The sequence below is a fragment of the Aptenodytes patagonicus genome, chromosome 1, assembly GCF_965638725.1.
Source record: "Aptenodytes patagonicus chromosome 1, bAptPat1.pri.cur, whole genome shotgun sequence".
NCBI lineage: Eukaryota > Metazoa > Chordata > Aves > Sphenisciformes > Spheniscidae > Aptenodytes > Aptenodytes patagonicus.
In genome coordinates, this window is record NC_134949.1 from 169,005,599 (window position 1) to 169,031,996 (window position 26,398).

The window sequence follows — 26,398 nt, forward strand, 5'->3', positions numbered from 1 at the left end:
TTAGTCTACTCTGTAACTGCAACTTTATTTAAAACAGAACCGCGTAATGCACAGAAACTCACAAGCGAGATGCCGCCATCTGACCTCAGCCAAACAGTGCTGTTCGCCCTGGTCAGCAGCGGCAGCGCTGCCTTCAGGGGGAACACACTTCAGGCCCTTGCAGTGGCGAGGCGGCAGGGAGCCTGGAGCTGCCGTAGCTCTCCCCGAGAACTCCCCCGGTACGCGGCAGCCTTCAGTGGGCACAAACCCACACCACTTACACACCAGGGCTACGGGCGTACCGAAGGAGGGCCTTTGTCCACTGCTGTCACCTAATGCATAGCTGTCGTAGGGTGCATCACGAGTTCCTCAGATGTATGCAAGAGCCCCAGCTTGTGACAGAAAACATTTTTTTTTGGTGACAGAAAGCACGTTTTAGGAAAAGAGAAAGTTTTCCAGTCAGGATGCGCAGATCGAAGACAACTGAAAGAAGGCTGGAAGCTATTCTTTCAAGATGAGGTTAATGAAACCAAATTGATAAAATGGGTAACTGTGAGCAAGCATGAAAAAAGCAAGGTCTTACCAGCTGGTCTCACAGAAGATGTAAGTTAGGATGAAGAGACAGGCTTTCACATACTCAAACCACTCTTTGGGCATGATCCAGAGGCAGTAAGCTTCAAGCTAGAGTACAGGTAAGTAAGAAGCTTTGTAAATTAGTCATACTTGAAGACTCCCCCCAAAGATACCCTGTACCGAATTAACTGAGATCTTGAACATTATTGCAGTCATACTGACCTACTGCTACAGCACGCATTAATGATTTAATAACATAAAATTGGTGAGCGTTGGTTATGAAAGAATGCTAATAGACCTGGGCAGAAATGCATGTCCTTTGTACCGCTTACCATGAGAAAGTGATACTTAATTGCTACAGTTACATGAATAGCAAAATTAAAATTTTATTTTCAAGTCGTCGGATTTGATGCCAAGCTAAGAGAGGATAATGTTACCTGTTGACTTATGGGGCAATCTGGAAAAGATTAAGAGACAACATCTTATGCTTCATATTTACACCCAGATTAACTATGAATTCATTTTATGAATTGTTGTAGGGTATATTTATAAGGTGAAATTAAGATACCATTTACCTTAATACCGACAGATTGAAGTCAGAGGGACTACAGGAAGTAAGAAAATACTTCTGGAGAATAAAACAAACAGAGTGCCTCTTCTGAAAGTCACATACAGTTTTTTCCGCATAGATTAAAACTTTTTATCATGACAGATCATAAACTGTAAAGTAGTTCTTGTGTCTATCAGAAAATTCTATTTTATGTGTGAATTTCATGTCTTATACATGAGGACAGATCTAACTCTTCTGCTGCATTATTGGAGACTTATCAAAAACAGGATGCTTTTTTCTTGAGAAGATGAAAAGTACAGAGATAAGCAGGGAAATAAAGACTGAAGTTTTAACCAATAATATTTTTGTGTGGTTATCAGAGGAATGTAATAATTAATCTTTTAATCATTCTGAAGATTGTGTGAAATCATAATATCTCATCTTTTCCAGCCTCAACCTGCCATTCTTGATCTGAATTACAAACAATAAGAAAGGAGATGATTTAATGAGCAACTTTGTCATGTTGCCATTTTGCCTTAGTCAAAGGTAAATGTCTAGTTTTGCCTCTAAACTAAAATGGAATAGACTTACGTTTCAACTATGCTCGCAACTGAGGCAAATGTGAATGGAAAAGTTAGGGCTATTTTAAAGCTAGAATCCTGGTGCCTTCACATTTTCATAGAGACATAATTAAACACACACTGTTAAGAAGAAACAAACATTCGTTTACTAGAAAATAAAATCCCCGTTGTGAAGAAATGCACATGCATGAAAAGAAGTCTAAGATTTGACAAATACTAAAGTAAATCCCAAAAGAAAGATTTCAGTCACAATGGCAATAGGTATGTTCATATTATGAAGGAAAAAAAAATGTCAGCATGATTTAATCATACTCAATAAATAGGCACTTCAATAAAGTATATATTTACACTGGCTTTCTGAATGCTAGGGCATCACAAAGTACTATGGCTTTATTACAATGGATGGAAGATGGCAACTACTTAGAACCCAGTGCCAACATGGATTATAACAAATCCAGTGAGTATTTTGTTTTTCAATTATTCATAGAAAATTTAATCCTGATTAAGTATCCTTGGGCAGGAATTCATGGGTAGTTGATGACTGAAACCAACATTTATTTGAAATGCTTCTGTTAATTTAATCTGTGTATATGGCTTAATTATGATTGAATCCTCAATGTAACAGAAATGAATTATATCAGGATTAAAATTCTAGTACCACATCACCCATTCCATTTTGCCTTTTTTTTTTTTCTTTAAAAGATGCAAGCCTGCTGTTTTAATTACCTTTATGTTGCTATGTCTTCTAAGCCTCAAATGCTGTTTAGATCTTCATTACTGGATGAAATTTTTAGTTACATTTATTTCAAAAAAAAGGCAGATATAAACCCTATTTTCATTCCCATTAAAATTTTAACCAGTATGAACATTAGTTGCAAAAAAGGCTTTTCTTTTACACCAATAATAAAGGAAAGTTTCTCGCAGTCAGTTGTGAATGTTTTAGATGTGTTTTCTAGAGGACTCTCCCTCTTTGGTTTCCCCTTCTTTTATACTTATACATAAAATGCATTTTCTCTAAAGCATGAAAATAAAAGAACTTGTACTCATCGTTACGCATCACACCAATTTCACAACTGGCCTATTTCAGACTTGTTTGAGCTTGTAGATGTTTTAAGAACTACATTTTGTAAGACCTTCAAACCTAGTATTGATATAAAGTAAGGACATTTTTTGTGGCTGTGAATGGTAGAGAAAAGATTCATTGTACTTTTCTGTGATACAGCTCAACACCACATGCTACACATAAACAATATTTATAAAATTATTCAAATTCTGGACTTTCCACTCCACAATACTTTTAGCAGATTAATCTAGGGACCTTGTCAGACCAAAGGTCTGTGATGTGCTCTGATATTATCGCTCAGTTTTCCAGTGAAACCAATGTATCACACACCTGTGACAAAAATACCTGTATATTTAGGTCATTATTGCACATTTATTACATAATGTATTCTTCCTAAACGTCTCAGAAGTGATGTCGATTTTTATGTCCAGAGGATACTGTTAGTGGCAATGTCACTGATGACAGAGAAGATACTTCCCAATATAGGCTGTGAGATAGAAAAAGTCTGTAGAGGATAACCATGGAGATGCACTGACAGAGGATAACACCTATGGTAATAATCTAGAGACAAAAAAGAGAGAAAAGGAAAAAGTAAGTGAAAAAACCTCAACACCAAACAACCCAAAATACACTTCTATCAGCATACTGTGTCGGTGCTTGAGGTTTAACTTTAAACCTTTTAATACTGCTGCAGTTACAAAAGATTTGCACGTGAATCTCAAGTCCAGGATTCAGACTCTCGCACCTGGGTGTTTTTAAATCAGTGGATAGCTCTGGGCAAGTCACATAACCCTTCTGGCGGTCTCTGTTCTGGGGAATTTCAGACTCGCAATTCACCACCCATGCAGTTTCACAAGCAGAGGTGATGTTTAGGTATTCTATTCTTACAACAAACAGAGCAGGTTAAAAAAAAAAGCCCCAAACCACTGTGCACTAGCACAATCATGGAGCTGTGAGGACAGTGGTTTATCAGTCTCACTTAGCCAGACCTCTTTTCAGTGCAAGTCTCTTCATCTGTAACAGATGTGTAAGGCAGTATTTATCAAACGCATAAAGGTAACTACTGTTTCTGAGAAGCAAAAGTCTAAGTTTATGTACAAGAGAGTCTTTTAAAAGAGATGTTTTTTCTTAAACGAATATGGTATTTATTGATCACGCATTTCTTTATTATATTGAAGTGTATTTAAAGAATGCATTTAAAGAATTTAAAGAACACAGCTAAATTAACATAATGTAGGAACTGCAGCTGCACACAATGGTTAAACTTGCCCAAACGCAAGAGCAGAGCAACTGTAATCTCCCTTCAGTAAGCTAAAAAATCTCAAAATATTGCAAAAATTTCCTTTACTGATCCTACCTCTAGAGATTGTCCCCCTGCCCTGATGATGTTTTCATCAAGCAACAACAAAAAATCTCTTCATTAGTGGCTCTAGAGGAGTCTTTTTTCTCCCTAGATTTTTTTTTTTTTTTTTTTAAATCAAACGTGGTATTTCATTTACCATGTATTTTTAGTGGAACTTTTTTCTTTCCCTTACATATCCTCTACACAAATAAAAGGTCTGTTTCCGAAAATGCACAGATGGTTATAAACCATGAAGAAAAGAAGTAAACTCTACCCTGGAATGAGGTAGTCAACCACCTGAGAATAGTAGTGCACTTCATCTGAACATGGCAGGCTCCACACACTAGTTCTCTACTTCCCAGTATGTTTAAGCAACCGAGAAACCCAGTGAGTCCACCTTTGTTTTTAACTGTTTAGAGCTTACAAACCAAACTACGTATTTGGGCAGATTTCTTAATCTAAAGACTACAGTTCAGCTACAGGTTCCCTGACCTATTTAGCCACATAAAACTTTTAAAGGGTGAAGACTAAAAAGCAAACAACAAAAAAAATCCACGCATTTATCTTTCTACTAGCTTTGTTAAAAGAATCCCCAAGGTGTTTTTAATTAAAAAACAAACAAGCAAACAATAAAACAAAACACCCCCTCCACATTTTCCTTTGACTTAACAATCCCCCCCCGCCCTTAACCTAGGAATGATTACCCTTAAATGATTCAAACCCTGTATGCCTTTGTAAAATATGACTCACATTAGCATCAATGAGAGCTGTGTGACTAAGACTTTTCAAGTTGCTTTGGGGTCATAAGATTAACAGCCTAAGAGCATGAGTTTGCTAACAAACACTGAACATGAAGAACAACTACTATTCAAATTCCATCTCTTTTATCTTGCCTGTACATACCTTTTCTCTTTGATATTCTCTGAATATTACAGAAATGGTTGCAAGACATGGGTGGCACAAAAACCAGAGAATGCAGGCCTGAAAGAGAAGATGAGTATAAGTTATAAAATGACTACGTGCCAGTTTAGAAGAAAGAGATGACAGTTAGAGGAACTGCATTTACATTTCTGTCTATTTTATGAACCCATTGTTTAATTTTCAATCAACAGAACGAAAACCACACAATGAAAGGTGGGATTTCTGTTTAAAAAAGCTCTATACTCCTTGTCAAATTAAAATGACTACTGAGAGTATGATGACAGGGTGCAATTTAATCAAATCAGACACTTAAACAGTAGCTTTCTTATGGAGGAAAAGAGTTTAGTGCTTCAGTCAACTGCATGCCACAATTATATTTACAGCAGAAGGGATTAGTTTCCCTGATGTAACCCATACTTTGGCAAAGGTGATATAGAACTCCCTTTTCAGCGTGCTTCTCTCCACTGTGATGATCTGGTAAAGACCAGCAGCCAGTGACAAAGCTAGGCAAACTCTGAGCCCAATAAGCAGTCCACTTGCTAAGCCATGGTGTGAATGGTAGCTGTGGTGATTCGTATCTTCAAACTGCTCCCAAATTAATAAAAAGCTCTGGAAAGGAACAACGACAGCAAAGTACATTTAGAATAAACAAGGTTACGCTAAACCTCAATCTTCCCATCACAGATTAAATTATCCGCGCAACTGGCCATGCTCCACTCTGCTTGTTGGAGACCACTATGTTACACAAAAAAAGCCTAGCCTGAACTGCTTTTTGGCACTACCTATTACTCCAAGTGGAACTGGCGGAAACAGAGTCTCACTTCTTGCATTCCGTAACTTTTAGAAAGTTTGACAAGTTAAAAGTTTCCTCTAATTTGGATATAAGGAATGTGGCACCTTAGCATAAGGTCCAGAATAATCATCTAGTTAAACAGTCAGCCTACTCAGCAGGAAGCCCACTGAAATGATTCCACAGAGCTACAGGGAGGTGTCTCCTTCCACTTGGGATCCACAACCTGTAAAGCTTGTTTCAAAGGCAGGCGACTACGCCTTTTCTTTCAAAATCCTAACAGGATTCACTTTTCTTTTTAAAGATGGGGAAGTAAGAGGGTGGTGCTGCTGCCCCTTTTATACAATAGCCTAAAGGCTCAAGCATTCACCCAGGTTGAACTTGGATCTCCCACAATTCCCTTCTTTGCCTAAAGGATATCCAGCTCACATCTCCCACCTCCTTGGAGAGTGCCCCAACTGCCAGGCTATAGGCTGTTCTTGGGTGGGCCACTCTCCACCCCTTCTATTGAAGCTGTGCCATTGTGGAGAAAAGAATTCAACATCAGCTAGGTCAGAAACTGCGAGCGAGCCTGACTCTGCAAGCAACTGGCTCAGAAACCTCCTAGGGTCTAGGAAAGGGAGCGTCACAGGTTCCAAATGCCGTTCCAACATCTGGACAAATGGTCTAGCCAACAGATAACTACACAAAAGACAGTAATCCTCCTTAACTCTCAGCACTGTATCCATTTGCTGCAGAATCCAATTTTGTAGCAGCACTGTGAGAAAGAATATTGATGGATTCTTTAAGGAAAAACAGACTAAGAAGTGCCTAGTTTCTGAATCTTAGCTGGGTAGAAGGCAGGCACCTACTTGTTGCATAAAAATTGGGTCTTGCCGAAGAATACCTTTTTAAGACTTTGGGAATGTTAACGTTATAAATTAGAATACCCATAAAGTTTAGACTCTCCCAGCATCATGTAGCAGCTGAATGGCATTTTAAGACTTGAATATACACTGGAATCCAGTCCACCTACTGTACACATCTAGCTTGCACTTAGGTTTCAGGTGTCTAATGAAGCAGGCTTTCTGAAGAAAGGTAGGCAAATTTGATTTATATGAGTGAGGTAGTTCTGAAGGCCTTCAGAAGCAGACATTGTATGCCTCAATTTAGAAATCTAAATTAGTCAGATTCCCTTCTGAACACATTCAAAGGCTCTCTCACTACATTAACTACATAAAGACAAAAAGGTTACTGAAATTAACTTTTTTTTTTAAATGTGTAATCCACCTGTGCCTTCCAAAGGTGGCTGTCCTTGAGTCTCATCAGTCAAGACAGGATCATTTTCTCTTAGAATATCCTTAGAGAGTACTCTCTTGCTTTTCCCCTCCCTTACCTAGGCCATAATAGCAAGCGTGACTGCTGTCATTTCAGTCACTCCTCAACTACCTGGATGGAAAATGGAAGGATGGGAGAGGGACAGATATGAAGCATGCAAGTCCTGAACATCACTGATTACTAGTAAACAATCTGACCAACATGCTTCAAGTGTTCCCACCATAACACTCCATTTCTGGGTAACTCCAAGCAAATGTCTTCAAATGATCAAATTACTTGACTGAGAATTCTGTCAAGGAGCAAGACCGAAATAAGACAGTGTTTGGTAAAGTTGCATCTACAGCACTAGTTTTGTCATGAAATTGATGAATTCCTACCACAGAAGTTATTTCAGTCCAGGTAGAACGTGCCCAGGCAACAAACAAGGGTTCTACCAGTCACAAAATGACTGCAATCTTGTACAGAGCATCCTCCTTTTTGACATTTACACTTGGAAATAACCAAAGTATTTAATTTCCCTGGACTGGACATACACTGTCTGAGAAAATTTAAAAAACCCCTCCACCTATGTATAGAATCTTCCTGACAAAAGCATGCATCTGGGGGGAAGAAATACAAGCTGATGGAGATGGAACTGTGACACTGCTTTAAGAAGAAAATGTAGGTAGGTCCCAGGGATAGCTTAACCTTAGAGAACAGAGCTCAGGAGGGTTTGAATTTTCCTTAACCTACACCAATACAAACAGCAATGAAGGAAGCCACTTTCATGAGAAGATGACAAAGAGCTGGAGTAAAGGAATCATTAGAACAAAGTTCAAATCCTCATGAAAAAATAGTGTCTGACAGCAGGGTATGCTCTGGACTAGCCCTTTAAAGAGTGTAAACTGTGTAAACAGCCCAGGAGTCCGTTGATCAAAGACTGTGTGTAGTGACAGCAATGTAAGATCACAGAAGTCCAGCTTCCTTCAGTTTCATTAGATTATTCAAAAACAAGCAGAAGGCAGAGGCATTAGAGGCGGAGATGGAACCGTCAGTGCAACACACTGGAAACTTGGACAGGGTGAATATGTGTCATTGCTCTTACTATGAGCTAGGACTGTTCTCACTCACCAGAGAAAAGTAGGATCCTGTAAAAGAGAAATCTGTGCTATGGACTGTTTCTAGGTTACAATGGATTAGGCAATCTGTTCTCAATGAAGGAAGAGCTTTCATAGACAAGCATGATCTTGAAGTCAGAACCTCTTTGGCTAGCCATGCCTGAGAAATTAAGTTAAATAAGCCCTGAAGTCCCTTACCTTGACCGCAGAAAGGCATACATCAGGTCACTTAGCTGCAATATCAGGAACAAGCTGAAAAAACACCCAGACACCAACCTGCTGAAGTGGATACCAGAGGCATTTTTTTGTTGGCAGTGAGCAGAACTGTTAGAGCTCTGAGAAGAAATCGGGGGGAAATCCTAATTTTTATCCAGAAGAACAACTCTGCTTAGGCTGTAGACAAAAGAACTAGATGACCTAGGTAGCTGAAGAGCTGACTGGCACTAGCTATGTCCAACATTAAAGTCACAACTGCTTCTTCATCAAGGAGAATGACCATCTCCTTGTTTACATAATACACTGTTCAAAATGCCTGACTTCACCTGCACATACTTCTGACCTATCTTGGTTCACAGTGGACACCAACCACTGTCCAGTACTGGTCGTCTTCTTCAAATGCTAGAAGAATGTTTGCCACGGACATCATCCTAATGTTTCAGATATACAAGTTGAACCTCCACATCCATACAACGAAGAACCAGACACTCTTCTTTTTTTGTCATGAGGAATCAATTGTGGTAGAACCCCTCCTCCCCTTTGCTATGCCAACATCGACTTTACGGCAAGCCAAGATAACATATCAATCTCCAGTAAAGGCACGTTCTCATGGGACAGATCATCTCTGAGAGGCAAGGGGAAGGGGGAAGCAAAAGGGAAATGAAAAGTGGCAGCAAGGCAAAGTGGATTAACTAGCTGCTTCTAATTGTATCTAGTACTTGGGTATCTGATGTCATGCAATGCCAGTACAGTAAAAAATGGTTTAGATCTAAGGTCAGAGGCAGAGATCATTCTGAGCACACCTTTGGGGTGTACCTAAGAACCCCTGTGAAGCATGACGTCTAATGCAGTAAGGTTCTATGTCATTTTGGTCAGGTTCAAAGTGATCGGCTATCTTTCTAGAATCATTGCCTCCACTCCTATCAGCCCTGAAAGCTGAAACTGCTCAGGTCTATGTGATGGGAAAGGCCTGCCATCAATGAAGTTTGAACAAGCTTTGTGTCTCAGCAGCAGAGAGTGGAATCTTTAATGAATAGAGTGGCCTGGGAATCTTTTGTTCTGAGGCTGAAATAAAGAACAAGTTAAGGCAAAGGGAGATGCTGAATGGCATGCTTGTCCCTCCTTTGACATGCTACCTCTCTGCAGCCACAAAGACCACAAGAGATTTGCTGACTAAGGAGGCTGTGTCCACCCTACACTGATGGTAACTTGTAAACACAGCCTGGAAAATTGCTGGTGTTTCTGAAAGAACAAAAAGAAAAAATCCATAGCATCAGTACAAAGAGGAGAAAAAAACCTGAATATTTGTTGAGTAATTTGAACTACTAGCAGGCAAACAGGATCAGATAGTTTGCCAGTCAAAACTGCAGTTAAATTGAAGAATAACATGTTTTCCCAGGCTGTCCACTTGCTTGACTTCCGTGAAGACGAGATGAGGACAGGTAGTGTAGAACGTCAATAAAACTAACATGGTTCAATCTCTATCTGCTGCATTAGGGTAATGCATGGGGTTTCCAGCACCCTCCACAGCAAGTCCTCAGAACATCTCTGATGATCCACATAAGTCCGTCCAACCTCCGGCATGGGAGGAAGCTGGCTCTCCCATAAGAATCTCTGGGAAAGAGCAGGACAGAAAGGAGGTTGTTCTAGGTTTTTAATCATTAAAAGTGCTCATTGATTGCCCTGTTACAGCAGGTCCAACACCCACGTCAATCTAGACAGACCAGTGAACAACAGACTAATCCAGAGAATGAAGTCTTGAGCTCACTGCCTTTGATAGAGGCGATGCGGTCTGGATCCTGCTCCCCTGAGCTCAACAGCCACATTCTATATTAAGGAGAAGAAATCTGGCAGAAGGTATATTTTGTGTGTACTGAACCATAAGATGGAAAACATCCTCTCCAGAAGGGGCAAGGATACTCTTGGTGTCAGGGAACTTTTGCTGGAGACAGCAAACACTGAGATGGGGGGTGCAAAACCAGCCAGGCAATGACATACTCTGATATCCATATTCTGTTTCTACAAGACTTGTGCCAAACCTGAGACTCCCAACAATGGACCCAAGAACGGTACCCGGAGGAGGGATGTGGTAGAGCTGTGCCTTCATGGTGAAAAGTAAGATAGCCAACTTTGTGTCAATCCTCCAGTGGTGCTCAAAGAGCCAACACAAATGTGTAATGGACCAGTACTGGGGGAAGCAGCATAATATGTATGACACCTGCCCCAATTTTTACCACAACTAACAACCAAAAAAAGATCAAGCTGATGATACTGAGTGTCCTTTCTATGTACCGTAAAAAGGAAAGAACAACAAAAAACTTTCCAGTCTCAAGTTACAGAGTACTAACATACCCATATGTATGTACAAGTGGAGAGGCATGAATAAAATTAAATACTTTAGAAGTCTTCTTTACTACCAGCATGTAAAATTTCTGGTGCTAGATGGTTGTCAAAGTAAGGTGGAATGAACCTATCTTTAAATTTCAACAGTCCCATTGACCTTAATAGCCTTTGGCTTATATTCTTAATTAGCAAGAAATGTCAGCTCCCAGCTACTCTTTATGTTTTAGCAGCCCGCTTATTTAGTTTGGAAGCAGGACTAATTACAGATACTACTCAAATGGCACAAAATCTTCAGTATAATCTCTTCCTCATTACTGTCTCCAGTTTCTCCCTCCTCTTCTCTTTCTCAATGGCTTTCAGATTCTCTTGTCTTTATGCTGTGATTCAAAAAAATTTGTTTACAAAAGGCACCACCAGGGTTGGATGATCTCAATTACAATTTACTTTTAAGTTACTGGTTTACTTGACTTTCTAATTTATACTAATGGAAAATATTTGAATGAAATTATGTGTCAGAGCATTCATGTATTTGCATGACCAATCCTGCACATGAACCTTTCAAGAATTCCCTTATATTGATTGAAAAGACCATTAGACATCCTATTTGAGTGGTTCTAAGAGGAGGACACCGAGGATTTCCATTTTGTTTTGGTGACAGAAAGAATTTCTCACAGCAGCTTTTCTCGTCTTTCCTCTCATGCTGCTAGTTGTTACCCCCCACCAATGTAGTTCACAACCCCCCAGTTGTACTGATTACAACTATTTACAGGACCACGTTATAGATCAGATCAGTAAAATCACTGTGCTGAAATCTCTCTCTTTTTTTTTTTCAATCTAGATCATTCCACTGATCTGGTTTACAGTATAATGCTACGAACAATTGGCACAACCAGGAGTTTGGAAAACTGTGGGAACTTCTTAAGTGCTTTTAGTGCTGAACAAAAACATACTGTGGAGCTACACCTTAAATTGCTAAAGTAAAGAGAAGGTGTTGTTACCTATTAGACATACTGGGTGCACATTATGCTGTGGGGTTTTTTTCCAGTCTTGATACTCCCTCTCTCATAAAATATTGAGATTAGTTAGTTCACGGTTCTGTCATACTTAACAGCAGCTGTATATTTCAGTATAAGAATGAATATAAAATACAAACCTGTGTAACAACAACTACTACAGCAATGCCAGTAGATGTTGGAGTGGAATCCCACTGAAGAGGTCTGCCGTGAGACTTCTTCATTCTGCCTATCGTCCAACCCATACACAGACTCAACAATAAATACAGCATTTGTATCTGTGAGACTATGTCACACACTATTGAAAACAAAAGAAAAATAGTCACAACAAAAATAAAGTTTTTTTCTAAAGCAAAGAGAAATGTTCTATATACCCACAAATGAAGGATGGACATTTATGCCTCTGTACCACCTTTAGTCATAATTTTGATGATAATTTCATCAAAGCTGAAGGTTGCTTTGCTACAAAACGTGGATATTTTGAGTAGTTTCTAGTGCCCAAACAGATCACTATCAGCTTTCCTCTAGTTATGCTGCAGTTCTGCAACAACACGGGCACAGCGCCACATCCTTCCAAATCCCACTCTTGTGTCAAAGAAGTCTGGGCTCAGGAGTCCATCTGCATAAATAGGCTTATAAATGCTAAAGAACTAAAATCATATGTATGTTAATCACACTGCAAATATGAAACATGATGAAATGAACTCCTTTCTTTGCTCTGAAAAACTTTTGTTCAGAAATCAGATAGTTGCATTGTACTTTAAATTAATTGCACTTTGTCTTAAGGATGCAGTAGCTTGCAACAGAAAGCACAAATATTTAGGACAAATTCCACTCTCAGGTACGTAAAGGGGAAAATATAATGAATAACCCTAACACAAACTTCATTTGGAGCAACAACTTGCCTATATTTCATTTTATTAAATGCAAACTACCTTTGCCTCATTTTGCTATGTCCATTTTTTTTGCTCTGTTTGGGAACAATTAACACATACTCCATAAAGCTACATTCTTAATCAGCGTCTCAAACCTGTGTTTGAAGCTGTATCTGAATAAAGAAAACTTCAAGCTAGAATGTATTAAAGCCTTTACTTGTTAGCCTTGCTGAAGTACTACTGACAATAGAAAGAACTGAAGATTTCTTTCTGGGTGATTGTTAGCTTTAGACCTGGTAAGTTTTTGACTGAAACTTATTGAACAATTTTTAAGTTGGTGTTTGGACTTGAGAGTAAACTGGTTCATTGTACTGGCATAGCAGAGATATACAAGAAAAATTGATTCTTATATTACCTAAATTGCAAATTTGGTTCGGAAACTACAGATTGGGCACTACACAGAGAAATGCTTTCTTTTTCACTTGATTAGTATTTTAGTTCCATTAAATTTGTTCCTTATTTGTACTTTTCACTTACACTATCAGGTACGAGAAAAATATTTCTATGTCACAAAAGTAAACTTCTATTTTTGTACAGCTGGACTCTATTATAAAAGATACATGTACTTCCACATTTACTAAAAGTATTGGCGCAAAAAATGTTGCCACTGTACAGAGATTAATATGCACACAAGGGAAGCGTGTCAAATGAAGATCAGCTAAAGTATTTCACTGACACTCAGCAATACTAGGAAAATATGGATATAAACCAGACTTCAACACGTTACTCCTGGGATGTATTTGGTATTCTCACAGTTTATATGCTTAAATGCTTCTTAATGTACTCTGACACCTTTGCTGTTTAAGAAATGTCAAGAGCTTTTAGTAAATACAAACGTGCTCATTCTTTAATAAAATGAACTGGCACTGATTTTGGTCAAAATGATCTTGGAATTATTTTACAATGCTAGCTATGGAGACATAGTACTCGCTAGAAAAAAGTGTTACGTGAACTCAAGGCATGCCAAACCAGTGTCACAAATCCAAGCTAGAGAAATGACTGAACAAATCTGGATGTTCTAGAGAGCATTTTATTTTCTGTCACTCCTTAAGATAACTTGCCCTATAAGTTATAGCCAGACATCATCTCTCAGTCACATCTTGGATATACATACTGCTCTGCTTCAGTGCGGCAACAACTCAAGTGGATTCCCAGACAAAATGGTGTAAGACAAAAATTCAGTACCGGCTTTAATCTTTGACATCTTCTACACCTTGCCAGAAAGTAAGAAGGTTGGGAGAAATTTCTAAAATTACAATAATCCCAAGATATCCAGGGTCAGTGTAAAGTCACATGCTACTGAGCTGATACCACATTTGTCTGACTTCATCACAATTCATCTTTTTTGGCTGTTCAACAGGCATAGTAATATTCCTTGACTTTTCACATTTCTATCTTATCAAAAGTTAAAAGATCACTTTTTGTGATGCTTTTGAGTGCCAGCATTATTTGTGTGATTTATGCGATTAACTTAGGTGATAAATTAGACTGAGGGTCAAATTAGACTGAGGGTCAGTTCTTTATACATGGTAAAGACTAAAGGATGGTAGGAAAAGAGTAATTGCTTGCGATAGTATCTGAACAGGTTTCTAGAAAGAAAATCTGGCCCCATTGAAGTCAACAGAAATTTTACCATTTACTTTTAACTGGATTTCTGTTCTGATACAGGAAAAGTGGTAGCACCTTCCATCTTCAAACTATTCTACTTGCTATCAGCCATTTTTCAGAATTGTAATTGACACTGAAGCTTTCCACATTTCTATTACTTCTGCTCTTTTACTCTTTTGGGAACCACGAATCTTAAAAACAGCAGGAAAGGAAAACTCTCAGCTGAATTTAAGAAATTCAGCTATTGATTCAAAAAATATTATTTTATTCTTAATAACCTTTGCTTTAAGCAAATAAAAGTGGTCTCTTCACTGTAACACATACACAGAAAATCTAACATGCAGCTCTGAAGTTCTGTCTGTGCAGTTAACACTGGGTTTCTCACTGTGGAGGAGTTATGACTACCTCCATATTCTCTGTTTAATTTAATTTCAGGAGATGAGAGGGGAAGTTTAATAATACAGTTGCTGGAGAGGCTGCAAGGAGCTGCTAACTCAAATGGTTAAAACAAGAAAGAGGCAATTACTGTGGTGCCAAGTGCCATCAAGAGGCTGTTAATTCCAACTGCAAGCTTCTAAATGAACTCCAGGAAGGGAAATATTTTTCTATATAGGCTGTTACTCTCCAATGCTATCTCACTACCACAGTACTACCTTCTTGGGGTGCTTCAAGTCAATCAAAAGGCAATGTATTTGCTTAGAAAGAACCCCCCAATGCTTCAAATGTGAACTACCCAACGATGTTTAACCCTGAAGAATCCAGCAGGAGTAAATTAGTGCATTTTGGGAAGGGTTGTTATAGGAATTCAGTTCCAATGAGAACTCAGGATATCTATACAGAGTGGAGAAAAATGCTTTGTTAACATCAATTCTTTACATAAGCATTTTTTTGCATCACTCTAATCCTATCTCTTGTGCTGTAAACCACTTAATTTTTCATTATAATCAATGTTAAATTTGCTAGTGAAATGACACACTCCATAAAATATGATTAAGTTTCCTGAAAAGCTTCGCTACTTTAGATCATGCAAACTCCGCAAGACCTTCAACATATTGAAACATTTACTCATGTGATAGGCATGTATTTAAGTGTTTGTGGGATGGAATCTTCAGACAAGAAAAGCTTTTAAAAAAATCCTAAACAAGATCACAATTGTGTAACTTTAAGTACTGTTATTGTAAACATCCAGAAGAAAACCTGTTTTTCAGAAGAGCAACTTTTATTATTTTATATTAAAGATCCAGTGGTATGGTCCAAGATCATAATACAGTCCAACAACAGCATTCACTAATGTATTATACAGATTAACGTGTAGGAATATGTAAGAAACAGTAGACAAGCATACTCACATTCTGCCAGACTTCCCATAAAAGGTGCTCCTATTCCATCTCTAGAATAACTGATAAAAGAATAAAAGATGGTATTTTTAAGTGAGTGAGTCTTAAATGTGTGTTCTCCCTTAAAAGTACATTTAGGCAATGATGTAGTTCTAAAAAGTCAGTCCTATGTTTTGTCAGTCACCACAGGAAAGCTTATGTACTGATCTTTACAACAGAATGTTCTTCAAGTCTTAAGACTGAAAGCAAAGATAAGCAAAGATACCTTGAGAAATGCAGGTAGTTGGCAAAAGCTGAACCAGCCTGCAACAGTAACGCAATTGTCAACACCTTTAATACAGTATGCATAGGTCCACGCTTCTTAATTGTTTGCCATAGGGACTGTGCGTATATGCAAGCAGTTATGAAGTATGCTAGGACAAGCAGGAAAAAGAATTCATGTAATCCTGCGAAAAAAGAAATACAGCTTAGTTTTTATAAAGAAACGTTGCTACTAGCAGTAAATAACTAAAACAAAATATGTTTTTTATATAATCACTGGGAAATACTTAGTAACTGTCACCCAAAAGTGGTAGTACAGATAAAATTAGTAAATCAGAGCCTATTTTATCCAAGAAAGTCAGTGAATTTTTTCAGAGAGCTGATTATTGTTTGATCTGACAAAGTATTTTTTATTCAACAATACCTTTTCTGAGTGTAGGAGAGTTTCTGTTCAAATACAAATAGCTTTGTAGCAATTACTGAAATAGTATAAAGTGGCATACAGTTTCTTGATAAACAGAAAATAATCGTAGCCCATTTGATCAGTCAGAAACATATTTATTAAAGGACTCATTTTTAGCTCTTTTTTTTTTTTTTGCTTCAATTTTTAAAGGCACAATCTGAGCTGAGAGAAACCCAGAAGAGACTTCTGCTGAATCTATTTAACCACTGGGTGTCACTCTTCCTCCACGTAAAGTAGTTAGTCCAAGAAGCACAGCTGACCAAGACAGAAAACTTTTAGATAAAGAAAAATGGAAAGAAAAATAGCACAGAGAACAATAATAAGTTCATAGAGTGGATTTTTTTACACCAATCTGAAAAAATGCCCAAAGTTTTTGGTATTATTTACAAAACAGAACTCCTCTAATTTTCAGTCTGGCAGTAGTCTCGTAAAATGCTTCCCTGAAGACCTGGATCCTGGAAAACTGTTTCTATTGTCTGGGAGCTTTGGAACCCACCATATGAGCTCCCAAAGGGTCAAAGCCAGTGAGCTATAAGCAAAAAATGGGTAAACAGAAATTTCTCACAGAAAACGCATGTTTTTCTTCTCCAGCCTTCCTTGAAACCAAGTGGTGCCCACAGAATCAGATTCTGAACAATGTTTTCCCTCCAGCAGCAAAACAATTCTGCTAAACACTTCAACCAGCTCCACTCAGAGATTAGAAACAGAGCAATTATACACATTTAAATATCTAAGTTGAAAAACATTAGAACTGGATGAGTTCTGAATAGTTGCTAGTACTATAACTTCTATGGCTAAAATTAATCAGCTTGGACATACCTACAGTGAAATAGGAGAAAAAGAGCATAAGGTAATAAAGACTCATGAAACAAAAAATTCAGGGCCGCTCTGCTTCTCTTGTATACCTACACAAAAGCATGATTTATGACTGACAAAAATATGCGTTTTAGATCAAATCTCTTATTCTTCCTTTCACTCTTTATCTTTTGGCTTCAAAAGATACCCACTGAAGTTGGCAAGGATTCTGTAGATAAATTATTTCTCACCATGATGAGTGGGTACACATGGAAAACTCTTTAGGAAAATCAACTAGCTTTTAATAAACACTAAAACATTTAGGATAGAAAGCTCCTTCCAACCAAAGACAGATTGGAGATGATTGGCTTGAGACCAAAAGGATTTAAGAGAAAGTTGAACTGAAATACAACTATAAAAAAACCCAGAAGGGTAATTTTCAACCTTTTTTAAGTTTTTTGACTTTCAAGTAACCTAGAGTTGACAGAGAAAATAACACGTATGTACCTTAATTTGAAATACCTAACTAGAAAGATCTTCAAAATGCTGTCTACCTGGTCAGCTGCCCTTCGAAATCCTACATTCCACTGGTACCATGTCTTCCGTAACAAAACGTATCATATAAAATGGTAAAAGATTACTTGCTAGGGATCAGAAGCCAGGCCTCCTCCTCTCTCAAGGCAAACAATCTTAATCACAAGGTTACAGTCTCAAGTTCTTTCCTATACTCTCCTTATAGCCCATTTCCCTGTGTCAGGCCACAACTTTAGTAACTGAAGTGAAGGGTGACCTAACTAGAACCATCTGGAACTATGTAGTTTTTAGCTGCCCAAGTGAAAGAACCAAGAAATGAAGCTGGATCTTTTCTTTGATGCCCTAATGTTCTATGCTGCACATCTCTATGGAAAAAGGACAAAAATTATTCCCCAAAGATGCATTTAAAAAAAAAAAAAAGGAAAGAGAGAGAGAGAAGAAATCCTCATCAGTTCTTTGAAAGTTCTAAATAAACAGAGGTGTTCCTCTGCAACCGTGGAAGACACGGCATGTAAAGCTCATCCTGTTTCCTATTTGTTGGATCTAAATACGTGCATCCAACAGATTTATACACCTCCTTGCTTAGCATGCAAGCTGTTCAGAGTTCTACTTCCAAGTGCTCAAAGTCTTCCTACAAAATTAATATAGAGCTGAGGTGCCTCTCTAGGAGGTCTGTACACCACTTTTAAGGGCCACATAATATCTTATAGCTGCTTTGCCCATTGATTTAGCAAAAGAACGCTACTACTGCTTTTTGAGAATAAGTAAATTAACCTAGAATTCACTTCTGGATACAAAATTCATGAAACAAAAACTGCCAACTAAGTTTGTAGCACAATTAAGGAGTTAAAGAGACAGGTAGGTCAACTTAGAAGCCTTGAAAAATGGATGATTAACAGTGCTACTTTCTTACAGATTCTGCTAAATGTTTCAGCGAATATTCTCTTCCCTTCAAAAAGGGAGCTGCCTTTGTTCCCTCTATATCCTCTTGAGACCAAGCATGACAGCAGGGCACACGATTCTTTGCATAGCAATTAGGCTTATTCTGGGTACGTAGGTTAAAGCTGTATATGAAGGCAGACTAAGCCTATTGGGCTCTTCCCTTACAACAGACCTAGGTTAGTGACACGTTGATGAGGCCTCCCAGAGCAGTGAAGCCAAGCGCTGCACTGAAGCACAGAACCATAGCATCATTTAGGTTGGAAAAGACCTTTAAGATCATCAAGTCCAACCGTTAACCTAGCACCGCCAAGTCCACCACTAAACCATGTCCCTAAGCACCGCATCTACACGTCTTTTAAATACCTCCAGGGATGGTGACTCAACCACTTCCCTGGGCAGCCTGTTCCAGTGCTTGACAACCCTTTTGGTGAAGAAATTCTTCCTAATATCCAATCTAAACCTCCACTGGTTTGGATTGTCCAAAGCATACAATTTTACGTAGGCATTTCTTCAGCTGCTGTCTTGAGTCACTTCTAGAAGTTCTTCTTTGCAGGCTTAAAGATTTAAAATTGCATTTCTTAAATAAAATAGAATCGGGACTGACAAATATCTCATCTAATCTGTGGCCTGTGACTAAGATACTTAGAAAGACCTAAACATTGAACTGAAATTGTATCGGCGAAATGTTTTATCGTGCATGTACTCGTGTTGCACAGAATCAAGTTTTACACAGCTAAGGAATTTCATGAATTAAATAAGCAAATTCATTAAAATCAGGGATTAAATTCACATTCAAGTGGAAGCTTACGATTTCAACAGGGGAAAAATACCTATTAGCAAAGATGTCAACACTATCTTTCCTTGTGCATCTATGCTTCCAGTTAGGCAAGTTTTGGAAAGTCAGTCTAGAGAAAAGGAAGGATTTTTCTGTAATGCCGGAAAATGAATTAAAGTTTACTCTCTGTGAGAAAGTAGAATCTGAAATGTAAGAGACTCTGCTATCCATTCCCGAGTGCCACACTTTTCCAAGCATAGTAAGTACTGATTTGTTTGGGTGATCAGATCCTTAACTTACAAATCTAATTTTAAGAAAAAAAATCTTACCAGATTCCCCTGCGCTAAAGTGATCTAATGGATTCCCTTCTGCATCTGGGTTTAGTAAGACCATTTCAAACTGAATATCCTCGGATTCAGAATAATTCTCCTCGCAGGTAAACTTGTCTACATAAAACACATACCATGTTTCCGGATAAGGAATCTGGGACACTGTCAGATTTTGCTCTGTGTGGTTCACAGTCACTTTGGAAGAAAACAAACAAACAAACAAAGGAGTAAATACTCGATTAGTTTGTTTTTAGAAAACTCATCTCTGACTAAAGATAAAATTTAAATCTACAACATCACATACCAGTTATAAACTACATGCAGTACAAAACAGTCTTTGTTTTGAAAGCTAGCTACCACACCAGAGTCCAGACTTCCATCCTCGCCTTTTGCTTCAAATAGGTGCAGGCACAGGTTGGTGAGGATATGTACCGGATTCCACCTCTCAGCTTTTGGGTTCGCTGGGAGGGCTCCCTTCTGCCAGAAGCCAGCAATTGCAAACTGTGTCTCCTATGCTTGGCACACTTCCATCCTCTAGTACCGTATTGATGGGACTAGCTATTTTGTATTAGCCAACGGATACTTCTGCAGTATGGAAAATAGCTTTGTGACATTTATTCTACTCTATTTTCAAAGACATTTAGAGCACTGAACAGGAACAGCCACATGCGAGATTAATAAACAATAGCGTGCATGCTTTCAAGGTGCAACTTAGCATATTTTACAGCATCTTCCCCAAACCGTAATAAACTGAATTTCAATTGACAGCTAATGGCGGAGACCACTGTCTAATAAAATGGTGTATTTCAAATCAGTTTACATTTAAAACCAACTATGTGAGAGACTGAAGTTTCATCTGCTCATTGATCTTACCACTATTTTTCCTTAAAGCAACTATTAATGTATGCACAATCTCTCCAAAATAAACACTTGCTGAAAATGAAATCTGTGGCTCTGTATGTTTGGGTGAAACTATAAGGACAGTAAATACTGTTACACTGATTACTGAACTTGAGTGCTAATCAGCTCAACCATAAATGAAAGTCACCTCTGTAGAAGAAATAACAGTATAACGAGTGGACTGTAGATTAATTCACCGTAATGGTTTAAGATGACAATGGCTAAGGATGAAGAAAGAAAAATTTCATTAAAATTCTACAAAACAACCTATTTCTGTTTTTTATGAAAAGTCTTTTCTATATGAAAAAGGTGCAAACATACATACAAAATAACCCTTAGCAAACTCGTTATCCCTAAATATTCTGTAGATAAAATTTAGAACTAATTTCTAACTTGAAGCCTACCTGTGAAAAACATTTATGTAATGTAAATAAACTTGTTTCAACTTCAAGAAGTTATTTTCCGTTCTCTGAAGGCATGAACTGATCAACATTAGGATGCAGGAAGAAACGTATGATGTGTCTCTGCAGCAATTGTCATGAAGTACAAATTCAGACAACACATGAACCAGAAAAAAAAAGAGTGTTCTAACACAGGCAATCTGTCTTGTGTAGCTAATGGTAAGTATGCATTCCACTCTGGAGCTACATATCTTATCAATCAAATATACAAAGTGAAACAGCTCCCTTCAAAAAAATCGAGATTTTTAAAAACACAGTTTTAGGTTTTCATATGGCGCTTAATCCAAACGAAAGGCAAACTGCAGCTGACGGGTGGCTTTACTCTCCATCTGTACTGAGTTCTGACACAGAGTTATTTGCATCACGACTAAGGATCACACAGAGCATGTTTAATCAGTTTTCCATCAAATCTGCAAGCTAACTCACAGAAAATGAAGTAAGATAAAATAAAAATGTAATTGATTTTGCCTAAGATCAGCAAACAGATCCAACTCACCCTGTGATCATATGATTCCTAAACCCAGCAGAAAACAGCGAGTACATTGCTGGGACAGACAGGAGCGCTGGACCAACTGCTAGTCGTATCAGCAGCACTTCATGTTCAGCTCAGAACAAGTGTAGAACTACATCCTTAGAAGTGACATCTGTGTAAGATTTCGTTATGACAATGTTCCAGGAGATCAGTTTGTTACTCTAGGGATTCTGGCTGCGCAGAGGAAATGTATTTCAAAAAGAAGCTGTATTCACTTAAGATATATTTGAATGAAGTTTCTAATATTAATTTAATTTCTTAAAGGAAAATTTATGCTTTAAGTAGGTATTGTAATATTACTATCAATAAATGGTGCAAAAATGATTATTTCAGTATGTTTGTCTTCCAGTTACATAATTGAATGTTTCAATGTTTTGCTGTTCTTTTAAATTTAGATGGATACTCAAGTTAAGCTTGATCCTAATTAGCTCATCTTTGATACTGTATTAAAAATTTTCTAACATGTTTTGTACATTAAAGTGTGACAGTTTTGTGCTATCATGAAAATGAAAATATCCTTTTATTTTTGTTTTCTCGTCTTTGAAAAATGCCATTTCCATGGAATTGGAGAACAGGAGCCTCCTGACAAATGAGAAATTTTCCTCCAGAAACAAAAGACAACAAGGTAACCTGTATATTCTGTACTGGTATAATTATCTGCTCAAATATTAAAAACATTTAAATGGGAGATTCAGTGATGAATACCAAATTACAAAATTAAAGGGTGAAAGAACATTAAATGATAATGCAGGCAAGTTATAAAGTAAGGCAGCATAACCCAGATTAATTTTCGCAGATGACCTGACAGACAGGGCCGTGGGGGGGAAGCTAATGATTATGAGGTTGTGAAAGGGAAAACAAACAAACCAACCAACCAACAGAGAAAAAAGGTTTTCAGGTACAAAATTACCCTTTTACTGTGTACTTGGGCTACACACTCCCCACCTTACAAGCATTCACTTCGGAGGTTTAGAGGCAACTGCAACAGGCTCCATCAGTTTGCCTCTAATTTTTTCATTCCACTGCAATAAATGTCAGAGTTCAAACCGTACATTTGACTGTCCCAAACACTTAGATTCTCAAGTTCTTCTGTTTCATACTACAGTGGTATTCTTTGTAAATTCTTTCAAACACTCAACATAATCTTTTTTATGGAAAAGTTTGAAATTAAAAAAAAGAAAGACTTTTACTCTAAGTGGAGTTAAAGAAAATCTCTGTACTGAATGAGTAAATGAAAACTTCTGCCAAACGTGTACCCTTTCTGAGTTGTGTACAAGTGAGAGCATGAGACTAGAACTGGTCATAAAGTTTGGCTGTTTGCATTGAAGTCATTATTTGTCAAAGATTGTTCATTTTCCAGCAGTATACTAAATCATAACTTGCAAACAAAGTCTTCTGAAGTGATACAAATAAAGCAATAATTTTTAATTACAGAAGGCCGAAGTCCTGCTTTTACTTAAGTTGATGCAAAGTCCAAATTCATGCAAATAAATATTCTAAATACACAGATAACTTAATTCGTAAGGACAAAAAAGTAGCAACTCACTTGTCAGCTGAGCTTTAGAGAACTTCTCTGTACAGCTGTGATCTTGGATACTGTTCTGCAGCTTCTGCCATTCCTGTGCTTGAAACAGGTGAATTCTAGCTGTTTTTGTCACAGCTACTGCTACGTTCTTGATTCTGACACACAGAACAGCATGGTCACCTTGATATTTAAAAAATAAAGTCAACTACTCTGCCTTGATGTCAGTTACAAACAGAAAGCTAGTGTGGCATAGATTTTTTTTATAAATAGCAGCACCAAAGCTTCACTTTATTTCTTAAACTTTTACCACTACTTCTCATAGAAGTCTTTACGCTCTTTCAGAAACAATTTCTATACATCTCATTAACACAGCACTGCATGCACCATTCTCTGTGATGGTACTTAAACAAACCTTCACCATAACCCAAATGTCATTAAACTTCTCTACTACGAACAGCCTTCCCTCCCCCCCTCTTTTTTTTTTTTTAAACAGACTTCCAGACCTTTTTTTTTTTTTTCCTTCCTCCCATCCCAAATTTTATTTTCTCAAGTTCAGCTAAAGACACTGCCTCGATCAGTCTCAATAACTGGTTCAAAGTCTAGTATTTTTTGACCTTTGTAGCATGATTATGAGCACCATAGGGTAGCTCTTGAGTCTAATACCAGAAGAACTTATGTAAATGGACCTTCATGTTATGGACTGATTAAAGCTAAAATACTTAATTATAGATAACAGATGTCAAATTGATACAAAGAAAATCAAACTTCAAAAGTGTTCTCTAATGTGTCAGTCTACCTATAGGCTGCATCTTGACACAGAGAAATATTTTAGGCATTTTAGAACCAGCTCATTTGACACAATTTATCTTGTCTGGGTAATTCTACAATCCTCAAACTTATTTTGATAAATTCTTTCATTATATATTGCCACAGACTTCTTTAATGTAACAGTATCCTAAATTAAAAGATAGGACTTAATGGAGAAGAAAAATCAATCAATACTTCAAGAGCAGAAACTCACTCAAATTTAAGCAAGCTTTGTATGTTTTTTAAAGCGTCAGAACAATCTTCTTTCCCACCTAACCTAGGCACCAGCTGGCTGTGAGTCAATAGACTACTACCAGCTTCAAATAAGGCTTTGCCAGGAAGGTTTGCCTGTTCAGAGCCAGCTGCAAGACAGCGGTCCTGCAATAAAACCTCAAAAAAGGTGATCTCCTGGGATCTGTAAAATGTTATATGGACTACAGTTTACCTAGGTTGCTAATAAAAGACTTTGAAAGATTAACAGAAGATTCTAAAAAAAGCCCATATGGCTTCACTAGGACCCAAAATATACATAGTTGTGCATATTCATGCAGAAAGAGGAATATTTCTATGGAAATACGCAACATCGACTTGTACAATAAATTATATCTGAACACCTAAACCACTCATCTTGAATCTTAACATTCTTTTCTCAGATTTAAGGAGTGCACTTTTTTTCTTTAGATCTATTTAGAGCGCTTCTACAATTATCTTCTAGGACAGCGATAATTATCTGCTTTCAAGTCACTCCACAAGCTATCCCCACCCTATCTATCATCTCTCATTCAGCGCTGGAAGGTCACATTCCAACTCTTGGCTTATGTCACATTTCCCTTCAACCAATTAGATTTTTTTCTTGCAAACATTTTTGTTTTCCTCTGACACTACTCCTCCAGTCTGGGAGGAAGCCTGTGTAAGTATTATCTTCATGGTTGTCTTTCGAAGCATTCCGCAGAACTCTTCTGCCATGAAGCTGAGAAAGAAAATAGTCTAAGCTACCGAAATGCTGAGCGTATAGGAAAAGCACGCTGACAGCCTCGTTGTATATGGCTCTCACCATGCTTGCACGTACTTCTTTTTGCAAAGTAAAACTTCTATAGCAAGGAGAGTCATTTCCAACCCGTATTTCTGCAGTGGCCATTCTAACAGGATTCTAGCCCATCGCTAGGCCTCTTTACTAACAGGAATTACTACTGACAAGGAGTTAATAACACGGGAAAGAAAAGCCAGTGGGAATGATCAGGTGAGAATTTACATTCTGATGCACGGCGGCGCTAAAAACACCCAGTGACGTGAAACAGACACGGGCAACGTTAAGCATCGTTCTCACTGGGTGGAGTTCCAGGGGGGAAGGAGAGATGCATGTCCAAGTTAAAACGCCTCCGCTCTCCCAGATACCCCCCCCACGTCAGGCGGCGGGGCGCGAGGGGAAGCACCACGGCGCTTTTCCACCCTTCGGTAACAGCGACGCTGTTCATGCAGCGCCACGGGCTGCTACCAGCTCCCGTTTCCACCGACTTGGTGCAGCCCCGCCTGGCTCCAGCGGGGTCCCGCTTCTGGCCGAGCTTCCCATCACCCCTCCAGCGCCGCCCCAGACTCCTCACCGCCCGCAGAGCGGATCAGACCTATTGCACGTCCCGGCGGAGGGCGGGCTGCCGGGCTCACCCCGCTGCCCGCCGCCGCCGCACCCCTCAGGCCGCCGCCCTAACGGCTCCCCGCCCGCCCCCCCCCCCGCGCCGCTCTGAGGCGCCCCAACGGCTCCTCACCCCCCCCCCCCCCCCCCCGTTTCAGGACGGCGGACAGGGACGGCGCCGCGCAGCCGCTCGCTCGCTCCCCCCCTTCTCCTTCCCCTTCTCCCTCGGGCACCCACCGTGGAACTGGAACCGCGCCACGGGCCGCCACGGCTCCAGCCGGGCGGCGGCGCTGGCGAAGCCGCCCCGCAGCGTCTTGCCCCCGGCGCCCCAGCAGCCTGCGGCGCACAGCAGCCACAGCAGCCGCCACCTCATCCTCGGGCCCCGCCGGCGGCGGCGGCCGCCGCTACCCTCCCCCCCCCCGGCCCGCGCCGCCGCGCCACGTGACCCCCCCCCCCCCCCCCTCCGGGTTACAAGCGGGCGCGGGACAGGCGAGCGCGAGGGCAGGAGCGGAAAGAGAACCAATGGGAGCCGCGCGCGAGGGAGAGCGCCCACCCCGGGGGGCGGGGCCGAAGCAGCCGGCCCCTCCCCTGCCACCGTGCCCCGCTGGCCTGCGCCTCCCCAGCTACGACGTGTCCGTTGCTGGGTTCGGCCGTAAGTTGAGACCCAGCGTCGTAAAAGGCGACGGTCGCCTTTGAAGGCGGAGGCAAAGCCTTGGCCCCTTCGCACGGCGTGCCCGTGCCGCTGCCGCGCAGGAGCCGCTGCCGCTCGCTTCGGAGGC

The 26,398-nt window shown here is 39.4% G+C and overlaps 1 protein-coding gene across 1 annotated transcript; it reads right to left on the bottom strand.

Annotated features, from left to right (window-relative positions):
• On the bottom strand, window positions 1-25,992 carry GPR180 (G protein-coupled receptor 180). The gene is made up of 9 exons (XM_076362168.1): window positions 25,857-25,992; window positions 23,204-23,362; window positions 19,765-19,959; window positions 15,931-16,111; window positions 15,678-15,727; window positions 11,926-12,083; window positions 5,427-5,618; window positions 4,992-5,069; window positions 1-3,307 (listed from the first exon to the last, which is right to left on the bottom strand). The coding sequence occupies exons 1-9, from the start codon at window positions 25,990-25,992 to the stop codon at window positions 3,149-3,151; spliced, it is 1,308 nt and encodes a 435-aa protein (XP_076218283.1). The 3' UTR covers window positions 1-3,148.
• Window positions 25,993-26,398: the final 406 nt, after the last annotated feature.

What these genes read in the sequence shown, in the direction of transcription:
- GPR180 (XM_076362168.1), bottom strand. Translation starts at nt 25,992, where the DNA reads ATGAGGTGGCGGCTGCTGTGGCTGCTGTGCGCCGCAGGCTGCTGGGGC. An exon ending in AACTACCTGCATTTCTCAAG is followed by an intron (nt 15,728 to 15,930) that starts GTATCTTTGCTT and finishes TTCTTTTATCAG; the next exon opens with TTATTCTAGAGATGGAATAG. An exon ending in TCTATATCACCTTTGCCAAA is followed by an intron (nt 5,070 to 5,426) that starts GTATGGGTTACA and finishes CTTCTCTTTCAG; the next exon opens with GCCTGCATTCTCTGGTTTTT.